Source organism: Macadamia integrifolia, chromosome 5, assembly GCF_013358625.1.
Source record: "Macadamia integrifolia cultivar HAES 741 chromosome 5, SCU_Mint_v3, whole genome shotgun sequence".
Lineage (NCBI taxonomy): Eukaryota > Viridiplantae > Streptophyta > Magnoliopsida > Proteales > Proteaceae > Macadamia > Macadamia integrifolia.
Window position 1 is genome coordinate 41,521,485 of NC_056561.1, and position 27,578 is coordinate 41,549,062.

At 40.9% G+C, this 27,578-nt stretch overlaps 3 protein-coding genes across 10 annotated transcripts in view; 1 reads left to right on the forward strand and 2 right to left on the reverse strand.

Moving 5' to 3' along the window:
* The window catches only part of LOC122077821 (sulfite oxidase-like), a 77,857-nt gene that overhangs the window by 30,480 nt on the left and 19,799 nt on the right, over positions 1-27,578 (reverse strand). The window lies entirely within an intron of this gene.
* LOC122077825 (uncharacterized protein At2g29880-like) lies at positions 1,272-2,283 on the reverse strand. The gene is made up of 2 exons (XM_042643722.1): positions 1,954-2,283; positions 1,272-1,862 (listed from the first exon to the last, which is right to left on the reverse strand). The coding sequence occupies exons 1-2, from the start codon at positions 2,203-2,205 to the stop codon at positions 1,302-1,304; spliced, it is 813 nt and encodes a 270-aa protein (XP_042499656.1). The 5' UTR covers positions 2,206-2,283; the 3' UTR covers positions 1,272-1,301.
* LOC122077826 (2,3-bisphosphoglycerate-independent phosphoglycerate mutase-like) overlaps positions 11,190-27,578 on the forward strand; it is a 16,970-nt gene continuing 581 nt past the window's right edge. The window contains exons 1-5 of one of the 5 annotated variants that reach the window (XM_042643724.1): positions 11,190-13,418; positions 13,559-13,707; positions 16,672-16,859; positions 16,946-17,041; positions 27,107-27,262. In XM_042643724.1, coding sequence (XP_042499658.1) covers positions 16,710-16,859; positions 16,946-17,041; positions 27,107-27,262 — 402 coding nt within the window. In that variant the 5' untranslated portion in view covers positions 11,190-13,418; positions 13,559-13,707; positions 16,672-16,709. Of the gene's footprint in view, positions 13,708-16,671; positions 16,860-16,945; positions 17,042-27,106; positions 27,263-27,578 lie in introns of all 5 variants that reach the window. The other 4 variants (XM_042643726.1, XM_042643725.1, XM_042643723.1 and 1 more) reach the window with 4 other exon arrangements.

The following is a 27,578-nucleotide window of genomic DNA, read 5'->3' on the forward strand; positions in this document are numbered from 1 at the left end:
CGTAGCCCGAGTCAACAATATAATATTTGCCTTCAAATATTATGAAAACATTTATGGGATTAGATCTATATTCCCTGTCTACTATATGTGAAAAGACAACAGAAAAATTCATAATACATTTTTACCTGATGGGGGATGAGGAAACCCTAAGTTATCATTGGTTCTTGCTGCATCCAATACCCTTGCATCATGTGCACTCCCCTCCCAACCCACATACACAAATGTGAATCGCATGTCGAATGAACATGCACACATAACATTCTGTGTGATCATACCCTTTCGATTACGATAACGTGTCTCTTCCGACCTATGTACGATGGCACTTATATGGGTGCCATCAATAGCACCAATGCAATCCTATTTTCCATTGAACATAAGTTAGTCCATATAATTGTGTAAATTGCATTGATATTTCATTCGAAACATCGAAATAAATAATCACCATCAGAAGTCTTAGTTACCTTGAAATATGGATAGTACTTTGGATTGTTGGTTATCTCTGGAGGTACCACATCAAAATTTGGTGGCCTGATCGTCTCTAGCGACAAATTTAGCATTGCTTGCAACACCGTGTGGAAGACAACACTAATCGTCTGTCCTGAACGATTGAATCGACGTTGCATTTGTCTATTACTCAAACCTTGACCTACTATCATGAGGAACATCGCTAGCTGCTCATCTACTCGAATGAAACGGCTATCCGCTAACCAGCCTTTATGTACCATTCGGTCTCGCAGGTTGAGAAATACATGTCTCTCGAGTCTAAACTCTTGGTAACACACGTCAGCATGACCTGCAAGAACCTCAGCTACCCTAACAGGTCCTGTGTAACTACTATCATTCAGAGGTTCTCTCATCCTATACATACTGAGAATGTTTTGGAACTGGTGAACTATAACCATGTCATCATCATCTGACGATGACCCGGTTATGTCGGTTGGAAATTGATTTGACATCCCTGTATGAATGGACACATTCAATATATAAAGGAATAGAGTCCATAAATGTACCATCTAATATCATTCTAATCTAATAACAAGTCATCAGTAGTGAAATTATCCCAAAGCTGATCAATAAACACACAATAATATAAAAGGCATAAATTTAACAATCATAAACAGTCATCTCTACTACTAGAAATTTGAAGCACATGCAATCAAAATAAAACAAAGCATCCATAAGTCAAAATCAACATCAACCATAGTACGATAAAAGACATCAGTGTGTAAGCCAATATCAAGTCATATAAAATCCAAACAAAACATTTCAAAGTTCATTCATGCTTTCAAAAACTGTTACTTTCACTCCTTAAGGCCATGTATCATCCATAACCTCCTGTCAGGTCTCACTTCAACAAAAGACATGCGCCACCCAGGGTCACTGTGTATCTTACGCTGCGCTAACACATACAAATCAGTCGGGATATCCTCCAAACTGTCCAGTAGCTTCTGACAACTGATCATGCTATATGGTCCATCAACAATAGGGTCAGGTGGTCGGGTAACTGCTGAGGTGGCAGAGGTTGATCCCTTTTCCATCCTCCATCGGACGAAGGTTCTAAAGTCCTCAGCGGAGTTCGTCAATGTCCGTGTGTGGCTCTTCCTCCTACGATCCGTAGGAGTCCTATCAAGTCGCCGCTTCGGAGGAGCTGACCCCTTGGGTGTCCCAGTACAAGCATCACTGTCATAATTATCAGTGTCATGCAAATCATCATCAATTTCAAGGTTAGTTGACGTTGGAGTGACAACTGTTGCCTGTGACAGACCTCTATCCCCACGGGCACTAGAGTCGGAGAAGATCTCTAACAACTCTGGCCACATGGGGAGACCATTTCTTCTATACTTTGCCCAATCCTTGTTTCCCTGTTATTCAAAATATTGTCAATTAATCATCACATTTTTTTCAAGAATTGACAAAAAATTACCCGCTATAAACCAAAAATCATATTCATACCTGAATAGCAGATTCCCATACTGAATCATCAGCTGTGGCAGTCCGAGCATTCGCATCCCATCCAAAACCAGTTGTTTCTAACAAAGCCCTGAAGCTGTTGTACTCCTTGCGTAACTTATTCATCTTGTTACGTAGTTGTACTTTCGCAAAGGGCCTTTTGAATTCGGCTTCAAGCCCTTTTGTAATGTTGTCCCAACCAACCTTTGTGAATGTTGAGTTTGTCTTCAATCCGTTTCGGACATTATCAACCATGAGATTGATGAATGATCTTAGCTCTGCTTCATTCCAGATTATAGTAGTACTTTTGGGGGTTGGGGATCTTGGGGATCTCATATCTCTGAGACATCATTAGAGGGAAGGTAACATATTCAAACACAGACAAGAACATGGAAAAAAAATTCAAAGAAATAGGAATAAAAATATTTAGCAAAAGAGGAAGAAAAAAAAAAAGATAGGTTACACTCAATGGATTGTGCTTGGATTCTATGATCCATTAACATTTACTGGTTGTTACTTCACACAATTTAAACTAAGAACATTAGATTTTGATTAATTTTTAAAGCGGGTTAGACCATAATTTCGATGATGTATATAATGTTCAAAGAATGGGATAATTTGTTTTTGCAACTTGCAATTTGCTAGATTCTGTAATGAAAGCTATTGCATAAAAAGCAGGGGCAGCCTACAAATGATTGCTAGTACTTTTGAAAGCCCCTGTCAATGGGTACCCAAACACTCTTCTAGGTAGGTTTCTATGGTATAAAGCAGATTGGATCACCAGATAACAAAGGACATTGGAGCAGCAAAATAAACCACCACGAAGAACAATTCTGTCCCGCAAAGAACTCTTCACCAACCTTAATGTAGACAATCTGGTATTAGTCTATAAGCTTGGAGGAGGTATATAGTGGAGTAATCAGGGATGCAAACCACAATGGGACACTGATATAATGTAGTTCTAGCAGCCAGAAAACAATAAAGGCAAATCTGATTGTGAACCACCCATTTTGGGTGATTTTTACTAACAATAGAACCGGGGAATCAGATGGACCCCATATTAAGGTGGACGAACCTTAATAATAAGGGGAACAATGCCCTAAAATATTGTGGAGTTCTGAATAATAGATCTCCAAAACTGGCAGATATTGATGCTGCAAGGATAGTTCTAAAAACAGAGTAACACCAGCCTCGAGGAGATTTGGATTTACTTCACAGCAGGGACTTGGATCAGCCCCACACTTAGGTCGAAGGACCTAAAGAGGGCTTCAATGCCCTAAGATATTAAGCCAATCTTATTTACAGATCAGAAGTAATTTCATTTACCAAATTCTGCTGAGAAACTGCAAAAACAAAAGGGTTCCGTAGGCTTAGAGAAACTATAAATAGTTGGAGGAAAAATCACACCTAAAGAAGGGAACATAAAGAGGTAAATCCATCTTTATATATTTGATAACAGTGAGGCCTTGGTGCTCCAAGCAAAGAGACACAATGAGCAATATAGGCAGGGAGAATTAGAACTAAAACAGGATAGCCGCAGGTTAAGAATTCAGGGATTCTCAGATGAAATTCAATACCAATATAAATCGAGAATTAGAAGAAAAAAAAAACCCTAAATCGAACAAAAGCGGTGGATCAGGAAGGCAAGAAGATCACCTAATTCAGATGCTTCAGATGTTAAATAACAAGAGGAACCTGGCCTTCAAAGAAAGTACTGAGTGATAACCATTCAGACCACTCAACTATACATCCTAAATACCTCTAATTATATGAATTTGGTGTTCAAACAACAGGGGATGATTGTATCTCGATTGGATCAGGTTGTTCAAATGTCCTAATTGATAATGTCACCTGTGATCACAGATTTACTTATGCAGAGCCAGAGTTACTAACTGAGAGAAATACTCTTGATTGTTTGCAGATAATTAGGAAAAAAAGGGAAAAATCGATAATTAGGAAAAAAAGGGAAAAAAAACCCTAAATCGAACAAAAGCAGTGGCAGTCTATAAAAATCCAAAAGAGGGAAAAATTCACTTACCGAGCTCGCCTGCTATCTCTAACTCTCCTTGGATTCTTAGCCGAACTTCGAACAGAATGGAACGGAACTGAGTACGCTTCAGATTTGAGGGGAAAAGAGATGGCTTTTATCTTTGGAGGTGAGAGTATCTTCAGAAACCAGAGACGAATCTCTGCACGAATCGTACGAATCTCCTCACCGTATGGGTTCACGAGATGAGCAGTTGATGGAAAACTAGGGTTCACGAGATGAAGTTGGGAGAAGGAATCGTACGGGTCCAGAGACAGGGGATGTTCAATAGATGCCGTAGCTTGCGTTCTTCGAAGGGAATCTTGACTTCTTATCCTTTCACTGTGAAGAGGGTGAAGAGGGTGAAGCAGGGCTGCAAGTCGTCTTCTATGACTGTACAGTGAGGCTAAACTCGCGATCGTCGATCAAGGAGCTCCCCGTCGTCGGTTACGCCGGAGGAGATCGTTGCTTCATCGTCGTCGGTTACGCAGGAGATCGCTGCTTCCTCGTCGTCGGTTACGCAGGGGGAGGACACTATCTCGGTGAACTGGGGAACCGTCGTCTTCAACGGTTCTACAGGTCTCTTCTCTGTCGATCTTCGAATGAAGGTCCAATATGCACTTTGGATTTTTAAAAGGGTCGGGGTATCGAACTTTTTTGTTCCGCTTTTTTGTTTCCAGAAACAAGCGAAACAAGTAAAACTTGTTTCGTCATTCATGTTTCTTGAAGCATAAATTGTTATAAATTTCAATTTACGCTTCAAGAAACAAGTAGAACACAATACGTTTACCAAACGGTATTTATACTGTTTCTGTGTTTCTGAGAACAGAAAATCACAGAAACACGTTTCTGGTTACGTTATCAAACGGGCCCCAAGCTTTGGCTAGTTATGTTATAATTTGAGCTTTTTATTTTCTTGGGGTTTGTTGTAATGAGCCTAATTTATGAGGCCATTAAGTGGGTTAAAGTTAGTGGACGAAGCTAGTAATTAAGGTAAGTGCTTGAGTAGATTATGATGCCTAATAGCTTTCAAGAGTTCTGTATTGATTCTATTTACTTTCAGCCAATATAAGAGAGTGATTAGGAAGTTCTATCATGAGTCAATTTAAGAATTTTAGGTCTTCATATATGTAATGCATATTCACCTCCATCAATTTGAGTAAGGAATATGCTTTTTTTTTAAGTAATTTACATCCCCTTTCCCTGTACTTTACTCCTATTACATCCCCCTCCCCTGTGTTTTCAGAAATTACATCCACCCCCTTGATGCAGATTAATTACCAAAATAGGCTTGTTTTATTAGGAATAAGCTTAGGGTTGGGTTCCATACATATTGGGCCTTTGATCCTATGTGTTTTGAGGGTAATAGACCACTTTTATGGGTCTAAAAGGGAGGGTCTAAGATTGAATACGGGATTCAGTGATTTGTTTCCTTTTTCTTTAGTTTCCTTTTTAGATGGGGTTATTTAGTTTCTAATTTTCAGTCATAAATTAGTTTCTATTTCCAGTTTAGCAACTAAAGGACTTTCTATTTTGTAAGTTTCTATTTTCAGATTTAGTAACTAGTTGAGTTTCTAATTCATAGTTTCCTATTTCAGTTTTTGGAAACTAAAGTTAGTTTCTATTTTATGTAACCCCTATCACTGTTATAAATAAAGATGATGGCTCTTTTAATGAGCTACGATTTTTACAATTCAAAACAAAGTGAAGCTTCATGCTGCTGCCGCTGGTTTCTCCATGGCTAAACCTTTGTGTTTGATCAAGGGTTAGGGATTGGTGTGTGATCCGATCGACTCTTTGCGGCGAGAAGTCCAAGAGGTTCATCTTCAAGTGTTCTTTTTCTTCTTCAAGTTTTTTTCTTCTTATTCTACAAGGCCCTTTGATTCAGGTAAGAGATCTGTTGGTTTTTTTTTCCAAATTCTGGGTTTAGAATTTCAGATTTCCATCCTGTCGCCCTTCTCTGTTCTGAGAGTTGCAGCCATCTGATGGTCTTGAATTTTGGATCGAGTGATAGTCTCATCTATAAGGAGGCTCAATACTAATCTGAGCATAATCAGACCAGCCGATTGTGAAATCTGGAAAGTCTCCTATTCTGGCCGATTCTGTTTCCTGCCCAGAATTCTGATTCTCTTGATACTGTGTGTTGTTACTGGTGGCTGATCATATACTTCACTGTTTATGCTTGTTAGTTGAAGAGTTCAACCCCTAAACCCTTGGCTGTTATTCTGTTTCAGAATTTCTGAGTTGTTGAAATCGATTGCAAGCGTCATATTCTGTTATCTCGGTTTTTACCACCATACTGTGCTTGATTTATTTGGGTAATTTTGGTTGTTCTTTGGTTTACAAGATCCTGTTGTTTGGGTCTAATTTGGCTTGTCAAATCTATCCCTACATTAAGTGGTATCAGAGCATGGCTGGGAACAACACCCCTACCCTAGCTTCTCTTATGGAGATGCTATAGACTATGAGGACTGAGATGAGGGCTGAACAGCAAACCTTACGGACTGAATTGAAGGCTGAATTGGATGCCAGGTTGTTGAATGAAGAGACCTCACCCCAACAGCCTACTGGCAGTTCACGTACAACACCCGAAGTGGACACTCCAATGAATGTGGTTACTCAGTTGACTAGTAGGAGAGCAAACCCTAATCTGAGAGCACCACAGAGGGTTCCGGTGGCACAACCTACTTTTGAAGAGCATATAAGAGGATACTTTGAGACTGAGCGTCCCGTGCAACAGAGATATTCTGGAGATTCACCGAAGGGCAAGCTCGATCTGAAGGAGTTTGATGGGAGATATGACCCCCATTTGTTCTATGATTGGGTAGCTGCTCTGGATGATTATTTTGATTATTATGACTTGCCTGAGGAACGGAAGATGAAACTAGCTTGTGCCAAGCTAGTTGAGGCTGCCCGTGATTGGTGGAGAACCTATGAGTACGAACTGGAGGACTGTGGTAGAGAACCTACTACATGGGAAGAGATGAAGCAAGAACTATCTGATAAGTACTTGCCATGCAATTTTAAAGCTCGCATACAAGACCAATTGAACCCTCTTCGTCAAAGAAATATGAATGTTGCGGAATACATGAACAAATTTGATGCACTTTATTCTCTCACAAGCATTAGGAAGAATGAGAGGAAATTACTTTCTCAGTTTCGACTGGGATTACGAGCTAAAATTAAGAGAGAAATTGGTGTTGCTGATGTGTATACAGTGAGAGATTGCTTTGACAAGCCTCTTCAAGCAGAGGAACTTCTGGCACAACCAGGTAGAAGGTTTGGTTACCAAGCTAGGGAGGTCAAGAAGAATTTTTCAGCCACTAAACCTAACACTTCAATACCCCCAAGAGCCACAAATCTTTTATGTGAAGTGAAGATACCTCTATTCAAACCAAAAGAACTTAAAGTCAAGGTTTACATTGAAGAGATGGTTCTTGAAGCTTCAAAGACAGAAGGTCAAGAGATAGAAGATTCAACTGAAGAGTTCTACATTGAAGAGAGCATAGTAGACAAGACTGAAACCATGGAAGAAGACTCCAGTGAAGGATTCTACATTGAAGAGAGCATAATAGGCAAGACTAAAGATGAGGAAGATGAGGTAGTGATTGAAAGAACTCCACAACAAGTCTTTGAGATTCATGATGAAAAGGATGCGTTTGTTCCAATCCTTGATGAGAAGGTTACCAACATTGACGACTCTATGCACACGACATTCACAGTTGGTATTGATTCAGAGGTTGAGCATATAGAGTTTGTTATGCCATCATGGTTCTTTGAAGAGAAAGCTCCACACCTTGAAGACTACCTTCCAAAAGTCTACAAGCAACTAGAATTTTGTTTGAAAATGGTTAAAGCTGCTACGCACATGTTGTTTCCTCCTTATCATTGCAAAATTCGAGGACGAATTTTTTCAAGATGGGGAGAGTTGATGCAGATTAATTACCAAAATAGGCTTGTTTTATTAGGAATAAGCTTAGGGTTGGGTTCCATACATATTGGGCCTTTGATCCTATGTGTTTTGAGGGTAATAGACCACTTTTATGGGTCTAAAAGGGAGGGTCTAAGATTGAATACGGGATTCAGTGATTTGTTTCCTTTTTCTTTAGTTTCCTTTTTAGATGGGGTTATTTAGTTTCTAATTTTCAGTCATAAATTAGTTTCTATTTCCAGTTTAGCAACTAAAGGACTTTCTATTTTGTAAGTTTCTATTTTCAGATTTAGTAACTAGTTGAGTTTCTAATTCATAGTTTCCTATTTCAGTTTTTGGAAACTAAAGTTAGTTTCTATTTCATGTAACCCCTATCACTGTTATAAATAAAGATGATGGCTCTTTTAATGAGCTACGATTTTTACAATTCAAAACAAAGTGAAGCTTCATGCTGCTGCCGCTGGTTTCTCCATGGCTAAACCTTTGTGTTTGATCAAGGGTTAGGGATTGGTGTGTGATCCGATCGACTCTTTGCGGCGAGAAGTCCAAGAGGTTCATCTTCAAGTGTTCTTTTTCTTCTTCAAGTTTTTTTCTTCTTATTCTACAAGGCCCTTTGATTCAGGTAAGAGATCTGTTGGTTTTTTTTTTTCCAAATTCTGGGTTTAGAATTTCAGATTTCCATCCTGTCGCCCTTCTCTGTTCTGAGAGTTGCAGCCATCTGATGGTCTTGAATTTTGGATCGAGTGATAGTCTCATCTATAAGGAGGCTCAATACTAATCTAAGCATAATCAGACCAGCCGATTGTGAAATCTGGAAAGTCTCCTATTCTGTCCGATTCTGTTTCCTGCCCAGAATTCTGATTCTCTTGATACTGTGTGTTGTTACTGGTTACTGATCATATACTTCACTGTTTATGCTTGTTAGTTGAAGAGTTCAACCCCTAAACCCTTGGCTGTTATTCTGTTTCAGAATTTCTGAGTTGTTGAAATCGATTGCAAGCGTCATATTCTGTTATCTCGGTTTTTACCATCATACTGTGCTTGATTTATTTGGGTAATTTGGTTGTTCTTTGGTTTACAAGATCCTGTTGTTTGGGTCTAGTTTGGCTTGTCAAATCTATCCCTACATTAAGTGGTATCAGAGCATGGCTGGGAACAACACCCCCACCCTAGTTTCTCTTATGGAGATGCTACAGACTATGAGGACTGAGATGAAGGCTGAACAGCAAACCTTACGGACTGAATTGAAGGCTGAGTTGAAGGCTGAATGGGATGCCAGGTTGTTGAATGAAGAGACCCCACCCCAACAGCCTACTGGCAGTTCACGTACAACACCCGAAGTGGACACTCCAATGAATGTGGTTACTCAGTTGACTAATAGGAGAGCAAACCCTAATCTAAGAGCACCACAGAGGGTTCCGGTGGCACAACCTACTTTTGAAGAGCATGTAAGAGGATACTTTGAGACTGAGCGTCCCGTGCAACAGAGGTATTCTGGAGATTCACAGAAGGTCAAGCTCGATCTGAAGGAGTTTGATGGGAGATATGACCCCCAATTGTTCTATGATTGGGTAGTGGCACTAGACGACTATTTTGACTATTATGAGTTACCTGAGGAACGGAAGATGAAACTAGCTCGTGCTAAGCTAGTTGGGGCTGCTCGTGAGTGGTGGAGGACCTATGAGCTAGAATTGGAAGACCGTGGTAGAGAACCTACTAGTTGGGAAGAGATGAAGCTTGAGTTATCAGATAAATACTTGCCACGCAACTTCAGAGCTCGCATACAAGACCAGTTGAACTCTCTTCGTCAAAGAAATATGAATGTTGCGGAATACATGAACAAATTTGATGCACTTTATTCTCTCACAAGCATTAGGAAGAATGAGAGGCAACTGTTATCTCGGTTTCGACTGGGATTGCGAGTTGAAATCAACAGGGGTATCGGAGTTGTTGAAGTGCACTCAGTGAGGGATTGTTTTGACAAGGCCCTACGAGCAGAGGAGCTTCTAGCACAACCAGTTAGAAGGTTTGGTTTCCAAGCTGGGGAGGTAAAGAAGAATTTTCCAGCCACTAAACCTAACACTTCAACACCCCCAAGAGCCACAATTCCTCTATGTGAAGTGAAGATACCTCTATTCAAACCAAAAGAACTTGAAGTCAAGGTTCACATTGAAGAGATGGTTCTTGAAGCTTCAAAGACAGAAGGTCAAGAGATAGAAGATTCAACTGAAGAGTTCTACATTGAAGAGAGCATAGTAGACAAGACTGAAACCATGGAAGAAGACTCCAGTGAAGGATTCTACGTTGAAGAGAGCATAATAGGCAAGACTAAAGATGTGGAAGATGAGGTAGTGATTGAAAGAACTCCACAACAAGTCTTTGAGACTCATGATGAGAAGGAAGAGATTGTTCCTCCAATCCTTGATGAGAAGGTTACCAACATTGACGACTCTATGCACATGACATTCACAGTTGGTATTGATTCAGAGGTTGAGGTTGAGCATATAGAGTTTGTTATGCCATCATGGTTCGTTGAAGAGAAAGCTCCACACCTTGAAGACTACATTCCACAAGTTTACAAGCAACCAGAATTTTGTTTGGGAATGGTTAAAGCTGCTACGCACATGTTGTTTCCTCCTTATCATTGCAAAATTCGAGGACGAATTTTTTCAAGATGGGGAGAGTTGATGCAGATTAATTACCAAAATAGGCTTGTTTTATTAGGAATAAGCTTAGGGTTGGGTTCCATACATATTGGGCCTTTGATCCTATGTGTTTTGAGGGTAATAGACCACTTTTATGGGTCTAAAAGGGAGGGTCTAAGATTGAATACGGGATTCAGTGATTTGTTTCCTTTTTCTTTAGTTTCCTTTTTAGATGGGGTTATTTAGTTTCTAATTTTCAGTCATAAATTAGTTTCTATTTCCAGTTTAGCAACTAAAGGACTTTCTATTTTGTAAGTTTCTATTTTCAGATTTAGTAACTAGTTGAGTTTCTAATTCATAGTTTCCTATTTCAGTTTTTGGAAACTAAAGTTAGTTTCTATTTCATGTAACCCCTATCACTGTTATAAATAAAGATGATGGCTCTTTTAATGAGCTACGATTTTACAATTCAAAACAAAGTGAAGCTTCATGCTGCTGCCGCTGGTTTCTCCATGGCTAAACCTTTGTGTTTGATCAAGGGTTAGGGATTGGTGTGTGATCCGATCGACTCTTTGCGGCGAGAAGTCCAAGAGGTTCATCTTCAAGTGTTCTTTTTCTTCTTCAAGTTTTTTTCTTCTTATTCTACAAGGCCCTTTGATTCAGGTAAGAGATCTGTTGGTTTTTTTTTCCAAATTCTGGGTTTAGAATTTCAGATTTCCATCCTGTCGCCCTTCTCTGTTCTGAGAGTTGCAGCCATCTGATGGTCTTGAATTTTGGATCGAGTGATAGTCTCATCTATAAGGAGGCTCAATACTAATCTGAGCATAATCAGACCAGCCGATTGTGAAATCTGGAAAGTCTCCTATTCTGGCCGATTCTGTTTCCTGCCCAGAATTCTGATTCTCTTGATACTGTGTGTTGTTACTGGTGGCTGATCATATACTTCACTGTTTATGCTTGTTAGTTGAAGAGTTCAACCCCTAAACCCTTGGCTGTTATTCTGTTTCAGAATTTCTGAGTTGTTGAAATCGATTGCAAGCGTCATATTCTGTTATCTCGGTTTTTACCACCATACTGTGCTTGATTTATTTGGGTAATTTTGGTTGTTCTTTGGTTTACAAGATCCTGTTGTTTGGGTCTAATTTGGCTTGTCAAATCTATCCCTACATTACCCCTGTTAGATGACAATGTTAGTGGGGTGTTAGTTTTGAATTGTAAAAGACAATTTTAGCCTTTTTTAATCCAACCACGATGCAAATACCTGTTTTACCCCTATATGTCCTCTCATACCATTTTTACCAAATTGAAGAGAGATTAGGTATGAAATGAAAACCTGAGGGAGGAGATTAGATGCCTAAGACGGGAATGAGCGGAATCAATGTGTTCCAATTTCTGGCCTTGCACCGACCATCCAATGGACCATGGACTAAACGGTCACTGCCTGAAAGGACTATGTCCAGGGGACCACCGCCCCCCCCCCCCCCCCCCCCCCCCCCCCCCCCCCCCACAAGGTACATCTCGTGCCTATGGGCCGCTATAACTATCCAAGAACACAACCGAAACTGGAAGGGTAAACAAACCCACCTGGTGGATTGTCGAGCTGAGAAGAAAAAGGTGGAGAAAAATGAACATGGTAAAATGAAAATCTAAGCTGAAGAAGTAAGAATCAAACGAGATAATGGAAGAAAATGGTGTCTGAGTCTACCACTTTTGCTAACAGAACCTGATGATGATGTATCTGAATTTGAAGAAGAGGAGGACGAGATGAACCTACTTGAATGGCTTCCTAATCAATCTGAGGCAAGCATTTCTCTGTTTTAGGAACACGAATTTGACATTTGTAACATAAAATTTGAGAAACAGAGAAACCAAAAAAGATGCTATAAGAATGCATTTAAAAGACCAAAAAATAACAAGGGAGAGGATTACCTAGATCGATTATCGGAAGCGGACAGATCTGCTGGACTTGGACATCATCAAGGGTCGGTTGTCACTCTTACATCATTTGCAGATGCATAAGTGACCTTTTTTGTTTTTCTTTTGTGAAACAGAAGTGACCCACTTTATATATTAAAAAGGAAACATCCAGGACCGTTCTTGATTTTTGTCAATCCCAATTGGAAAATTTGCATCAAGATTTCTTTGAATTGTTGGGTTTTCAGATCAAATGGGCAGCTGGTGAGTCGATTGATCCAGCAAGGAATTGGTTTCCCAGTCAATCTGTGGCAAGCGTCATTGCAGAAGTGATTACAGTTCTTGCTTATGAGATTGTAAGTGTTTCCTCTGTATTCCTCTGTATTCCTCTGCTAGCTACTCCATCTATTCTTGGACCTCTTTAGGTATTGGAACCTAAATTTGTTCTCCCAATTAGTATCGATTTCCTAAGGGAGGAGTGTAGAGGCCTTTATCGCCACTAATTCAAGGGATTGAGGGAAAGACGAAACCTAGAAGAAAGTATGTGTCACCTGCCAATGATCCACTAGAAGAGAGAAGGTCTGAAGGTCTTGGCAGCACCAGGGCTTCGATCACCATTGGCCATTCGTCGTTTGTTGTTCGCTGTTCGCCATTTCGATTTTCAGAATTTGGAAAGATGTATATCAGGGTAAAGGGTGAAAGAGTAAAACTACAATAATGAGGGTACGGTAAAAAGTTAACAGAGTGAGCCTACTTGTATAATTTAACATACTACAAGGGAGGTGGATGTAATTTCTGAAAACACAGGGGAGGAGATGTAATGAGAGCAAAGTGAAGAGGAGGGGGATGTAAATTACTTATATATAGATATTATACATTATTGTAGCTGTTGAGCTTGACATATGGGATCGGTATCCTCGACTTGATACTTCTTTTTTCCATTGATTACAAGGTTAGTTTCTGAAATTTTGCTCTATTCTTTTATTTTCTCTTCTGAATTTCTGTTTCAAGTTCTAGTTACAGTATTAGTTCCAAAATCTGATGTTCCTAATCAAAACTTGAAATCCTATTGCTACCATACTTTTTCTGTAGTAGCTCCATGTTCATTGGTAAAGTTTCTCCATGTGACCAAGTGGTCATGGATTCAAGTCAGGAAACAGCTTCTCCGTGAAGTGGGGGGTAAGGCTGCAAACATTATGACCCTCCCTAGATCTTGCAGTGGCGGGAGCCTCGTGCACTAGGTACACCTTTTACTATACTTCTTCTAGATCTCAGGTTTTTCATACTGATTTTCTTGATCCAACTTCAGATTGCTGTTCTACTACTATTGTTTAATGTGAATATGTGATGTAGGAGCACTTCGATGGATTGACCCAAACCCACTACAGAACCTGGACCAATTTGGGATCGAAGTTACTGATTTGGGTTCAAGGTTATTAGAATCTTTTAGGATTTTATTTTATTTGGGAACATTTGTAATCTTTTACTTTTGGATAGTTTCCATATAGGTAAGAAGTTTCCAATTTGAGTCTTGCTTTGTTTCTAATTCTATTAGTCTAGGTTTTAGGAGATTTTATTTTTATTTCAGTTTAGTATAAATTAAGAATGTAACCCGAGTTATGGGGATGTTGATTGAAGAATGAATTGAATTTGAGAAATGCCTTCGTGGCTGCTTTCCTTCCCTCTTCTTCTATGAGATCTCTTCCCTCCCCCACCTTCTCTCTCTTGTTTCCTCCTTGTCCAGTGACACAACCCCCCCTTTCTTCTTCTTCCCTGTGATCTCTCTATCTAACCCCCTCTTCCCCTTCTTCCCTTTTCCTCCTTCCTCCCTACGAGACCACCTTACCCCCCCCCCCTTTGTGCGAGCTCTCTTTCCCTCTGAAATCTCTCCTCTCCCCCTTCCCCATCAATCGGTGGCGTCCTCTTTACTGTTCTTGCTGGAGTGTATCATGATAATTCCTGCTGCCCTGTTTTGAAGTAGACTTTGTTGACCCATAGAAATCGATAGATCTCCCTCATCTCATCTTCTTTCTTCACAAAGTTGTGGATGTTAGGTCATCATTGAGGGGCAACTCTAAACCTTGAATTTCTGGCCTGAAAGTGATCCCTTCTGTGGGAGATGCAGCTGCAACCCTAACCAGATCTCTACCTACCACCCTTGTGATTCCAGGAGTTGAATCTGAACATAATACTTGATCTTTTGGGTTTATTTTGGTGGGTTTGATAGAGCTGGATTATGCGATCCTACACTTGTAATTTCATCTCAATCCTAGGCCTGAACTGTGAGAACCTTCACCTGGAATAGAGGCAACTCTCGCTGGTTTTGGGAATTTCCAAGGTTGAAGAAGACCCCTTCAATCGTGAGTGGTGTTTTAACATTATTTGCAATTTTTTTCTTCCAATAATACCCCTACCTTAGCCCTTTTGATGCCTTATGTCCTTATTTTAACTTTGAGTCCCAGAATACCTTTTAACCCATCTTTGTTACTTCGCTACTTCTAATTGTAAGTTTCTTGGATTACGATTTTGCCACACCTTAGTAGAAATTTCTGGTTATTTACAAAAGTACAATTCCACCTTTATGAACTTCAATCTAATTAATGGGCTGCCACTTAATCTTAGGTTTGAGTTGCTTACGTTCTTAAGTGGGCGCACAGCCATCTGAGTTTGGTCTTTGTGGGCCCCGCATTAATATGGTTTCCAATTTGTTCTTATACCTGCATCATCCATCATATTCAGAAAGACTTATTAAAATATTCTGATTGCCGAAACCTGGTTTTTATCTTTGTTTTTTGGGTCTCTAGTTAATCTCTTATCTGATTGTAATTACATTGTTATATCCTGATCTGAAACCCCATAGACCTGCCCATGGAATTACGTAGCTTTCCAACTTTCCTACTCCCAATAGGATTGCTGCATATCTCTGAATATGTCTGTCTGACTTAGATCATCTTTTGCATACCTGTTATACTGACTGATTAGAGCAATCTACAAAATTTATGCATATCAATTTGGTTTGATTGAGTCATTCAATTTTCCTTGATCTGGTCCTTATTCCTGTACCTATGATCCTATCACAAGCTAATCCTCCACTGGAATTCCCTGGTTTGGGATTAGCGCTGCACTATTTCAATTAAATATGTTTATAACAAAGATCAATGACCCCAGTTTGATTTTATATTGTGGCTTGAGAAGCCATGCCAGTGTGAGAGCCTCCTTGTTACTTCCATTATTTTATTACTACATTTTTTGAATTAGTTACTTTGTGGGAATGAAAGGTGAAAGAAATTGTGTAGAGATCATGGTTGTCAGGCAGTGCCTAGGAGTCCAAGTGGTTTGTCTAGGGTCTAGGCAATTGTCGTCTTAGTGCACTGGCAGTTGCCTTGCAGCAAGGCTCTAGTCTGGCATTTATTTGTTCATTTACTTGAGATATTACTCATAAATAATCAAATGCCCAATATTTGAATCCAATAAAATAGTTTCAAAATCAAATTCTAAAAGGATAAAAAGTCAACCCCTCAGTCTAAGAACAAAAACTGGATTTTTGGTTGTACGAGCGATTTTCAGCTTTCAAATGCTAGGGTTTTTCTAAATTTTGGAATTTTCGTAAATCTATCATGATAAAACATTGCTAAACACTGAAAGCGCGGTAAAATGATCTTTTGTTTTGATATCCATAAAATTATTTCATTTTGGTGATTTTAACAACATTCACTTAAAAATAAGTTTGACCGGAACATAAATTTGTCATTACTACTTAGATTTAAGTAATCTTAGACTTGTTGGAAAGCTGGTTTTGTGCTCTACCTAATATAACAAGTTTCACATAATAATAAAATCATTTGACCAGTCAAACTTATTAGAGAACAAGAATATTTCTCTAAATGTTGATTTTTGATGACTTGATGTGGTTTTATGTTGATTTTTGATGACTTGATGTGGCTTAATGTTGATTTTTTATAATATAAGGTATATGTAGCATACTAAATAATGTTAGAGAAGAGGGGAAATAAAAAATAACACTTCGGGGACCTTGGTCGCCTAGGCAACACCTAGGCAGCACCGTTTCGCCTAAGCGCTTAGGCACCCCTCTACCTCCTTGGTTGCCTTTACAAGTATGGTTGAGACCTTAATGATTTTATATTGCTCTGGTAGCTTGTCTATTGAGTGGAAGACTAATGTTATATTTTTTTCGTGTTCAACAGCGACACTGTCAATTTTGGCCACGTAACCTTTTTTTGGAATGGGAACTGGTCAGGGTACTTTAACCCTGAAATGGAGGAGTATGTGGAAATTCCAAGTGATATTGGAATTACATCTACAGCCGAAGATGAAGGCTTTGCAGATTGCTGAGAAGGCAAGAGATGCAATCCTTAGTGGCAAGTTTCACCAGGTAATCTTTGAACGTCCTATGAAAGCATGGATTTGGGTCCTACATATGCCTGGTTTTTGTTTTTTACCCCCTCTTATTTGTTATAGGTACGAGTCAACCTGCCTAATAGTGACATGGTGGGGCACACAGGAGACATCGAAGCAACCATTGCTGCTTGCACGGCTGCTGACGAAGCTGTCAAGGTATCAGTACAGATTCATACATTTTGCTACTTACGTTTTCTTCTTTAATAATATACTCTTTTGAAAATCGTCATAGAAATAGTGGGGTTGTATAAAATTTTAATCTCATGATTTAGCGAGTTCTCTTCCCCCTTGCCCTCTTTTCCCCCCACACCCCCCCCAAAAAAAAAAAAAAGAAGGAATATCCTCAGTTATCATTTTCTGAGTGGGAGATGTTTGAGGTGATGGAAGCACTCAAGTGTCTTTGAGAATCCCATGGAAATTAATCCAAGAACTGAAGTACAAGAAAGTAATTGGTGAAGTGTTCTGATTTTTGGAAATCTTTGTTCTATTTTTGTTCAAGAGGGTGAAAGGGGAGGTCGTATGCAACCTGGGTTCAATAGCCCAAATTATGGGTTTGCTATGGGCCCACCCAAGCTATTAAAGGTACAAAATGTGTAGGTAATGGAAAATATGTAATTTCAATAACAATCAAACACTTTATGAAGGCAAAACCATTAGTGGCAATACTGTATTTTATTGGAAGGTTAACCCACAAGAAATGGGAACAAATAAGTGGGGGTAACGTATAAGTGGAGAGGGGTAGTTTTGGAATGGGAAGCAAAATAAGGGTAGAAGGTAATATAATGGAACAAATGAAGGGAAAACAGAGAACTAACTTAAAAGGGTAATATAATAATATCATGGAGGAGGGTTTGTCTCATCTTCAACCTCAAGACACAACCTAAGAAGCTAAAAGAAAACCAGCAGGCCACAGGAAGTTGGATCGAAGAGGAGAGCTTCCTCTCTAAATCTCAAACCAATCCAATTATCTAAGAGGTGATTTGCAACTAGGAAACCTTTCAATTGCAACTTAATGAACTCACAGAAGTCTCAAATACTGGTTGAGGAGGAACTACACAATCAAGACTAAGTACTTAGTTGAAAAAACGGATTTATTCTTTATTTTCCTTTTGTGAATAAAATAATTCATTACCAAAAGGAGAAGGAGATACTAGGAGCCCCTAGAAGGGTGTTGCAGAAGGGAGAGGGACAAGCTTATCCACTACGGCACAGACTAACATACTGGCAAAGGGCATTTCCACCCAGATGCATTCCCTCTCAAATGGGAGTATCTTACAACTTTTTGTCCAACATCTAGCTAGGAGCCCTTTCTAAACTGAAGAGGAAAAGAGGCAAGCAAAGAAGAGGTGGTCCACATCTTCCAGAGCACTCTAATGGAGACAACAGGATGGGGTGATTGGAATTTGACAATGAATGAGAAAAGATTGCGTTGGAGGCAGTTGGATAGGGGTTGTCACAGTGAAGTTATGCCAGGGGATGTGGCTCTTAAACCAAACTAACTTGCGCTAGGGGGGCATAGTGCCACGAGCTCTAATAAGGTCAAAGCTAACTTGGAGCAGAATAGGCTTGAAGCCTGAAGAAGTAAACCAAACCTCACTATCTCCCCTATCCCTAGGCCTTTTAGGAATCGAAGGTAAGGCATCGCAGACAGAAGATAACAGGGGAGTGAAAGTAGGATTGGGGCCAATTATTGTGATGAATGATATCTGCAACCATAGATTGCTTGCTAATATCTGAACTGTATATAGGTCTTGCACCTGTTGAGTGGAGGAGAACACCCATGGGATGCGAGCGATCAAGCCAAAGGCGGGTGGAGGCATTGTCATCAATGTGGTAGGAAGTGGCCCCTAAGTGCGAGTGGCCTAAGCTCAAAATCTTTGCCAAAACCTAGGAGGCATCAGTAATATAAGGAGCAGCTCAAATGGAGTCATCGCGAAGAAGTCCAGAGAAGACCCAATCAACCCAAATACTTTTTTTTCTTAGTAATAAACTTCAAGATTAATATGAGAATATGAACAGAATTAACCTCTTTGTTCCTCCTCAAGCCAAGTCCTCCCTCATCCTTGGGAAGACAGATAATAGCCCAACTGATAGGGTGAAAGACTCTAGAGGATTCAGCTCCTTTCCAAAGAAAGGGACACATAAGGGGCTCCAATTCCTTAATCGTTGACTGGGCTAATTCGAAAATACTAGACCAATAGATGTAAGAGGACTAAAGGACATATCTAATCAGCTCCAGGCAACCAACATAGGAGAGTAGCTTGCCTTCTAAAGCTGCAACCAAGATTTGAGTATAAGACTTAACAGAGGAGTGCAATGATAAGCTGTCAACTTGGCCAGAATCAAAGGTAAGCCCAACTACTTGATCGGAAGACAGTGTAAGAACTTTTGTCTTCCCATTCAGGTTAGCCTTGACACCATTTGAGACCCCCGCCAAGAACAAGAGAGATCTCAAGGGATTGATTCGAAGGCCTGACAACCCCTCGAAATGATGTAATAATGACATAATGGTTTCAATAGACTTAATATTTGCCTTCGATAAGATCATGAGATTGTCAGCAAAGGCAAGATGGGATAAGGTTAAGACCCTTGCACTTAGGAATGGGTGAAGAAACCTAGTGGACTACCGTTGAATAGCATCGAGAAGTACGGAGAAGAGATGCAATGGTAGACCCAATTGACAAAAACTGGAGGAAGGGCCATCTTTAGCATGACTTGAGAAGTGAAGACCCATCTCAAGGAGTCAAAGGCTTAATGGATATCAGTTTTCATGAGGGCGGTAGGGGAATGATTCATTTTGTCGAAACGCCTGACAAGTTCATTACAAAGGAGAATGTTACTAGAGATTTTGCCAGCGATGAAAGTTGATTGAATATCATTGACTAGAGAGTCTACCATCAACTTAAGCTTGTTGGCTAGGACTTTGGTAGTGAACTTGTGCAAGAGATTGAACTAGGAGATGGGCCTGAAGTCAGACATAGCAAGGGCACCTTCTTTCCTAAGGATGAAGCAAAGGAAGGTGTGGTTGGACCTTTTGATCTGACTGGGGTTGAAGAAGGAACTCTTGATCACCTTGATGAGGTCTTTGATAATGTTGCAAGAGGAGAAGGATCCCATACTAAAGGTGTTAGGGCCAGAGGCTCTATTTTCTTACTTTTGAGAGTGAACAACAACTAGAATATCTTCCTTAGAGGTGATAGCGTGGAGGGTAGCAATGAGTGACTGGGAAGGAGGTTGATGAGAGGACCCTCAGGGATAGCTTCAGTGGATGCAGTGGAAAAAGGCCTGAAGATCTCTATAAAATAGCCAATTGCCTCACCCTTAATATATTCTAACTCCTTGGAGAGAGGAACCATCTATGAGCAAAAGCATAGGGATGGAATTGACGTTTTCTCTTGCTTCCATAGACCTTGTCTGAGTTGCCTTGACAAGTATGACTTTTGACTTTTGCCTTAGGAAGTGGCCAACGAAAGGAGATCTAGAGAGACCGCTTTTTTCTACTTAGACAAGGTGCATTTTTGGAGGTCGGATTGGAGCCTCAACTGAATATCATAAAGCATATCCCTATAGTTAGAAACCAGGGAGGCGGTGTTCCCAACAGAGGAGTCCAAACTTTTAAGAGCACTTTTGATATTCTAGAGCTTCTGGAAAAAGCGATGAGGGAGGTTGAACGGGCATTGGACAGCCTTATCCCAAGCTTCCTTAATGGGGAGGAAATTTCGGTGGAAGTACCTCAAAGAATTTGAATGGTTTAGAGACAAAAGCATAGTTTTCAAGGTGGCTAGGCGACCTAAGGCGGTGGAGCAGGAAAAAACCAAGGCGCCCCTCTAGCAAAGGGAGATTGGATGACTAGGCAGTGCCTTGACAAGTATTGCTGATAGAGATATAGGCTTGGACAAGGATGTTGATGGGATTATGATTTAAAATACTAGGAGGGTCAAAAGTGGCATGGAAAGAGGGAAAGGTGGGAAGCTAGGCTTTATTAACCAAGGCACTATCAAGCTTGCAACCAATCCTCGAGTCGCCACATCTTCTATTGTGCAGAGTAAATTTATTACTAGATCATCTTAAGTCACACTTTCCTATGTGATCAAAGCACTCATTGAATGCATCAACCGAGGAACTGTCAAGTCGAAGCCGATCACCTCCTTGCTTTTCATGACCATGTTGGATGACATTGAAGTCACTGCCATATTGGATAACATTGAAGTCACCACCTAGCCCTCAAGGGAGAGGCCCAATCTGCAAGGCAATATGATGGAGATCTCCCCAAAGATAGACTCTCCCAAAGGGACAATTAGAGGTAAGAAGTAGTGAAAAAGAGACTGGAGTTCCCATAGATATCTGAAATTTTAGATGCAAGAGTTGGGAGGAGGATTATAGCAAAATCTGAATCTTAGGGGTCCCAAAGAAACCAAAGGTGGCCATTGGAGTGGTGAGAGTAGTTAGAGAAGAGAGACCAATCATTGGCAATAGGAGAGGTTTTACGATTGGCATTGGACTCTTTCACTCTAGTTTTAATAAGGCGACAAAAAACAAAATGAAGAAGCTTGATACAAAATGAACCTCAGCGTGCTTGGAAGGGGAGTTATTGCCACGTGTTCTAGATGAAATCCGGATTTATTATAAAGCATTGGGGGGTGCAAGGAGCCCCAAAGTGGTGGGGCTGGATGATGTTTGGTGGGACAATGATGGACTATTGTGGTGGAGATGACGGTATGCACGAATTGGGTGAGATAGGGGTCAAAAAAAGGGGGAGAGGTTGGAGAGGAGGACTGGGAAGGGGAAGCGGTCTATGATGGACTAGGAGGGGAGAGGGAGTAGCTACTGTCAAATCCAGAAGAGTAGGAAAAGGCTAAGGGAAAGGTGGGGCAGATGAGCAATGCCATGATAGTCAGCGAAGGTGGTGGTTTGTATTGGTTTACGGTCAGGTGGGTGAGGTTTGAATCGAATCCCAGGGTCGAGAGAAGGGGAGTGGTGGGAATAAGTAAGATGATGGTTATTAAAGAGGCTCAACCCAAAGGATGTTGAAGTAAGGGGTTTGAAAGAATGGGACAAGAACCCAAAGTCAGACTAATGGGCCTAGAAGTGTGGACCTGAGTAATGGGCCCAAAAGTTCAATAGTTGGGGTTAAATGGTTTTGAAGTTTGAGGGTGAGATTGAGATGGGCCAAATGATCAAAGTTTAGGATGAGATGGGTTTGGCCGAGAATGGTATCATAAGGTCCAGTATAGAGGGATGGGTTGGAGGGCTAGGCCCCACCTTAACGACAGTTGAATGAAGAGGTAGAAAGGGGGGAATGAGATGGAAGCATTGTTGCTACAATCGCTACTTTCGAGTGTTGAGAAAGGCAGACATTATGGGGATGGACGAGGGAGCAATGGACGGGTGATTCGTGGATGGTTGTAGCTTTAAGCAAACTGCGGGGGCTTCCAGGTGAAAGTGATTGCCAGGGGTCAGGTTGGCTGGGAGATTGTAGAGGTTCAGTTCTGCCAGAGCTTTGAGGACAATGTCGTCATCAGCTTACAAGTTTGAGAAATGGTTGTTACCGTCGGTCCTTCTTGTGTTATGGACCAGCGGTAGGGACGGTTAGACAACATCATACCCTTGGGGAGAGCCAGAGGCAAGCTTCTCATGGTGGTGAGTACCCCTATACAATGACTCCAAACGCCAGCTACGGCTGGCAAAGCGATGGTCAGTAGAGGAATTAGGGTTATGAAGGGGAAGAGAGGTTAGGGAGGGGTAGATAGTGGGGTATTTGTTGTTGGGAACAAAAATAGCAACACATGAAGTGTGCGGTTGCCGATCGAGATTGGAAGGTTAGGGTAGCAGTTTTAGATTCATGGCCAAACACCTCGCAAACAAGGTAGCGGAGAGGGTGCCACTCGAAGACCACATCCTACTCAAACAAATACCCTTCATATTCAACAACTCTAATGGAGGATGGCGGAGTTTCAACTGCGGATACCTCGACATGAATTTTGACAAATGTAGTCTTTCTTCTTCTTGGTTTTAGCATCTGAGAAGAGAGGTTTTCTTAACACAGAACCTACAATACCTAGCCCATCAACACATCATAAGTGGAGGTGCCAGGGGGAGCCCAAGCAGAGAAAGATCCATGAAGGGATGATTCTGAGGTCGATTCATTAAAGTTGGAGGTGAAAATCTTAGTTTCGGAGAAAAATTGGTTTCCGGCTAACATGTCATTGACCTTCCTTCAGAGTAGCATCTTGTCATTTTCGTCATAAAATTTGAAGATATTGACATTCCCAAATTGACATTGAGAGGGGGTGAATCAGTGTCACCAAAATTTCTCCCCAAAACTCTGACATTGTTTGTTCACCTCACTTCTTGGCACTCGCTATTGTCACACTCCAATTGACTGGGGCAGTCCCAAGTTTACCAATATCGCATACCTAGTCGTATGCACGTCCACCTAGTGACCACCAAGTGGCTAGGTCTACTAGACAGTGTGCACCCATTCTGCAATCAAGCACAACACACAACACTCCAATATCCACAATTTACAAGCACATCCACACAATCCACAATATACATGGTTTGGCTAGTTGCCTACTTACATAAAGCAATACCCTTTCCAGGGTCTCGTAAAATTGCCTAATATTGAACTTTGTTTTGACTACTACAACAGTCTAGGTGCTACAACACCTGCTTCCATCTTAGCCACAACTCAGACAAGGGTTACAACGGCAATCATGTTAAGCCCTAACTTGATAGGTGACAACGTTTTTGAAATTTAATAGCCCACAACCCTTTAACACTTTAAAACCTTGGGTACATGCTTCAGTATCATACATGGGTGCTAGGTCATACATGGACTTGAAAAATAAAGGACTCTTCCCCTTGGTGATCTCAACTAAAGAAGCTTGACTAGGGTCCCCAATATTGTACATGGAATTCTTCAACTGACCCCCCTGGTGGGGAACACTTGAATCTTCAAGTGCTTGTACAATGGACCCCCTCTAATTTTCTCTCTTCCTTTACTTGCAAAAGGCACTTTTGTCTTCAATGAAGCTCAAACAACACACCTCATTCCTCTTCAATGGAGGCTTTAAGCAAGCTTGAATGGTGGTTGAAGGTCTTCAATGCAACTCATAAATCCCTATCCCCTTTGGAGTTTTCTTTGAAAAACTAGTGCTTTGGGGCTCCACAAGCTCACTCTCTATGCACAACTACGTTGTCCTCTTCCTTATGGTCAATATGCAAGTTGAACCAATTTGGAGTTGGGATGACAAAGATATGGCCATTCAAAGACAAAATCATTTTGGCCATTTCTGGGGCTATCATGATATGGGGCGCGTAACGGCCAGGTGGGGCTCCCCAGAGCCATTGGATCAACCCTTAAAAGGGCGGGTGAACTGACAACCATTCGTTCGACTTCTGAGGTTGACAGTTCTAACCAAGGGCACAACCAAGCAGATCGCGAGAAAACAAAATCTGACAAAGGTGCATTAAACACTCGCCACACATGCAAGACTCAGGGCATGTTTTGATGTGTCGAGGCATCAATACATCGGATCAAAAGTCGGCTGCAAGGTAGGCTTCAGAAAAGCAAGGTTTTTAAAGGCCATTGGATCGGCTCATCTCAAATGAAAGAGAGTATAACCGTATAACCAATGGGCTCCAAAAGAATGGCATCCTGTAGGATGCGGTCGTACACACGCACAACATCAGACAGTCTGATGATCCCATGTTATGCAGCACAAACAAAATCTCTCCACTCCACCACTCAAATCACTCGCACAGGAACCAACTCCGCAAGTTGTTAGTGCATCTTAGTGTGGGCTGCCGTTGCAAGCCACATGCGGGGCGTGGCTGCACAGCCTGGGTTGTGCTTGTGGGCATAGACCATGTGGGCTACCTTCTCTCACCACTTCTGCTGCCATGTCAGATATAGAAGTTCATCTGACAATGCCACATGGACAACCATACTGCCACCTCATCAAGTGTTGCTGGCTTAGCATGTGGGTCCCACCCACGATGCCACGTGTGAGGCACATATTTGGGAATTTCATCAAACACTTGGCATAATGTAACTGACTGTACTGTAACTGCCACATCTCCCTCATCCGGAGTCGGATTGACTTGATTCCAGTTGCATTGGAAAGATAATCGACGCTCTACACTTGAAAGCAGTACAAGTCACTTGCCAATTTCTGCCACTTGGCATCCTCAAGTCAGTGTTACCTATCCAGCACTGCCCAATACTTCTTAATCACTGCCAACTCATCCAGAGGCTCTGCCTCACCACCTATGTACCCAGACCTGTTGCCAACTATGACAACTCACTGCCTGCTCTGCTGCTGCTGCCAAACTCTGAACAGATGCCTAACATGTTATCCAACAAGTACCTAGATGCCCTTGCAGTCTCCATTGCTTAGTCAATGAGAGCTAACAATGTTGAAAGGAAGTCGGCTTCCAATAAAATGGTCGACCAAGGAATTTAGCCATTTACTTACCTCATTGGCTATAGACTTGTTGGACAAAGAGCAATCTTAATGCTTTCGACAATAGGAGGAGCGACAAAGTGGAGAGGGAGACCTGGGTGGGGGAAGGAGGAGGGTGGGGAGGAGGGGCCTAGGTGGGGGTGGCACCACATGGAGGCCAGCCATGGCGGCTAGCTCTCACATGAGGGGAAGGCACTTACAGTGACGAGAGCACTTATGGTTCATAAAGCTATGATGATCACATGGAAGTTCAACTTAACTTCAGTTGAATCTTATCATTTCTGTTGAAGCTCTTATTGGTTCTGAAAATTCTGGTCCAAGTTCTTAACCCCAAGCCCTCTGAACTCCAAGTGATATTCAGTCAAAACAGCAACAAACGAATCGAAGAAAAACAACTACTATGGGTACAAAGGATGGCTGGGAGGCAGATCTGATTCTGGAGATGATGGATCTCTAGTCTCAACAGAAAATTCAATTATGATGGAAGACACTAGTATGAATATTCAACTCTCTTTCTGTTCTGTAAGAAGGCTGTTGCAGATAATAAAAGGTAAAACCCAATAAAAAAGTAAACAGAGAAGAAGAAGATTGCAGAATAACAAGGATTAAAAGGAGTGAGAGTATACTCAGTATAAATAGATGGTAGCTGGAACGAAAAGAGAAGATCAAAGGTGGAAGACAGGGATTTGTGCTCCACAGCTCTTGGCAGCAACTTTAAAAACAAACTTCATTCCAAATCTTAAATCAGTCCAACGATGGACTACAAGCATCTGTTAAAAGAGTTATAAACAAGAAAAACAAAGCCTACTTGAATCTCAAGAGCTGAAATAAAATCAAACCCAAACTCTACCGTAATCTAAACTAAAACAAAATTCAAAATTAACTCAAACTCAACTAAAATAAAAAATTACAATGACCCTAATTACCCCAACGTCTAACTGCACCATTTTCCTTTGAACTTCTTGAAAGTATAATGCAGATTGGCGAATAGTAGTTATTTTGGACCTAGTTTTGTGGTTGTTACTGCTTTTCTTTTTCTTTTCTTTCTTTTTTTTTTTTTTTTGTGGGGGGGGGGGTGTGCTCTTTGGGTAATGAAGAAAGGTATGTTTTTGAATAGAAAATCCCTTCTCTGTTGTTAGGCTTTGAACCGAAAGTCCACTTTGGATTGAGAATGTCCCCCTTTTAGGTAGTTAGGGATTCATAGATTGAACTTGATAGGTTCCACTGCGGAAAGCCTCTCGCTACAGAAGTTACATCACCGCATTCGCATATTAACTCAACTAGGGCAGGTAGCCAAAGCGGCAGTGATGAAGGCTTCAGAGGAGATTGACCGGAACTGGAGTCCCACGAGGGATTTAGCAGTTCCGTGGTTGCATAAAGTCGAGCACTGAGGAGTTGCCCATACCCAAGCTCGAGAAACAAACTTTTCTGTTATTTATAGGGTGCTTCTTGCTGTCAACACAGTGGTGAAGTGAGAAGTTGCAACTGTCTTTTGATTGCACCTTGTCTAATTCCCAAAAATTATTTTAAGTGTAAAAAAGGGTTTTCAAAATAATCTGAAAGTGACTTATCATGTCATCATCAAAAGTTGTCATTGTATTATACATTTTTCAAGTGCGCATGGGATGGTACGATATACCCTCATTGAAAACAAAAAATTAAAGTTATAACTTCCTTATCACAAACCTGGGTTATAACAAGATTTTGCCTTACTTATATGAGTTCTGATACTAATTGATTTTGCTGATTGCAGGTAATGATTGATGCCATAGAACAAGTGGGTGGAATTTATGTTGTTACTGCAGATCATGGGAATGCTGAAGACATGGTGAAGAGGAACAAGAAAGGGGAACCTTTTTTTGACAAAGATGGCAACATTCAGATACTCACCTCTCATACTCTTCAACCTGTAAGTTAACATGATCCCTTACATTCTTGCATCATGTGCACGAAGAAAGTCAAAACCCCATGCTCTTTGCCAACTGCTGCATTGGGTTTGGATCATGTTGTGGTGGCTGATCTTCTGCCTTTGGTTGTATGACATATGGTAGTTGAGTTGGCACTGAACTTTTGTGGACTTCCACGTCAGTCTCTACTCATAGAAGTTTCAGCTCAGAGTTTCCTCCAGTCGGAGGGTGCTGATGAGTGCATTTTAAACTAGGTGGCCTGTTTTAATTGAATATCTTTCCATGATATGGTGTTAACAAAAACCCCAACCAACCCCA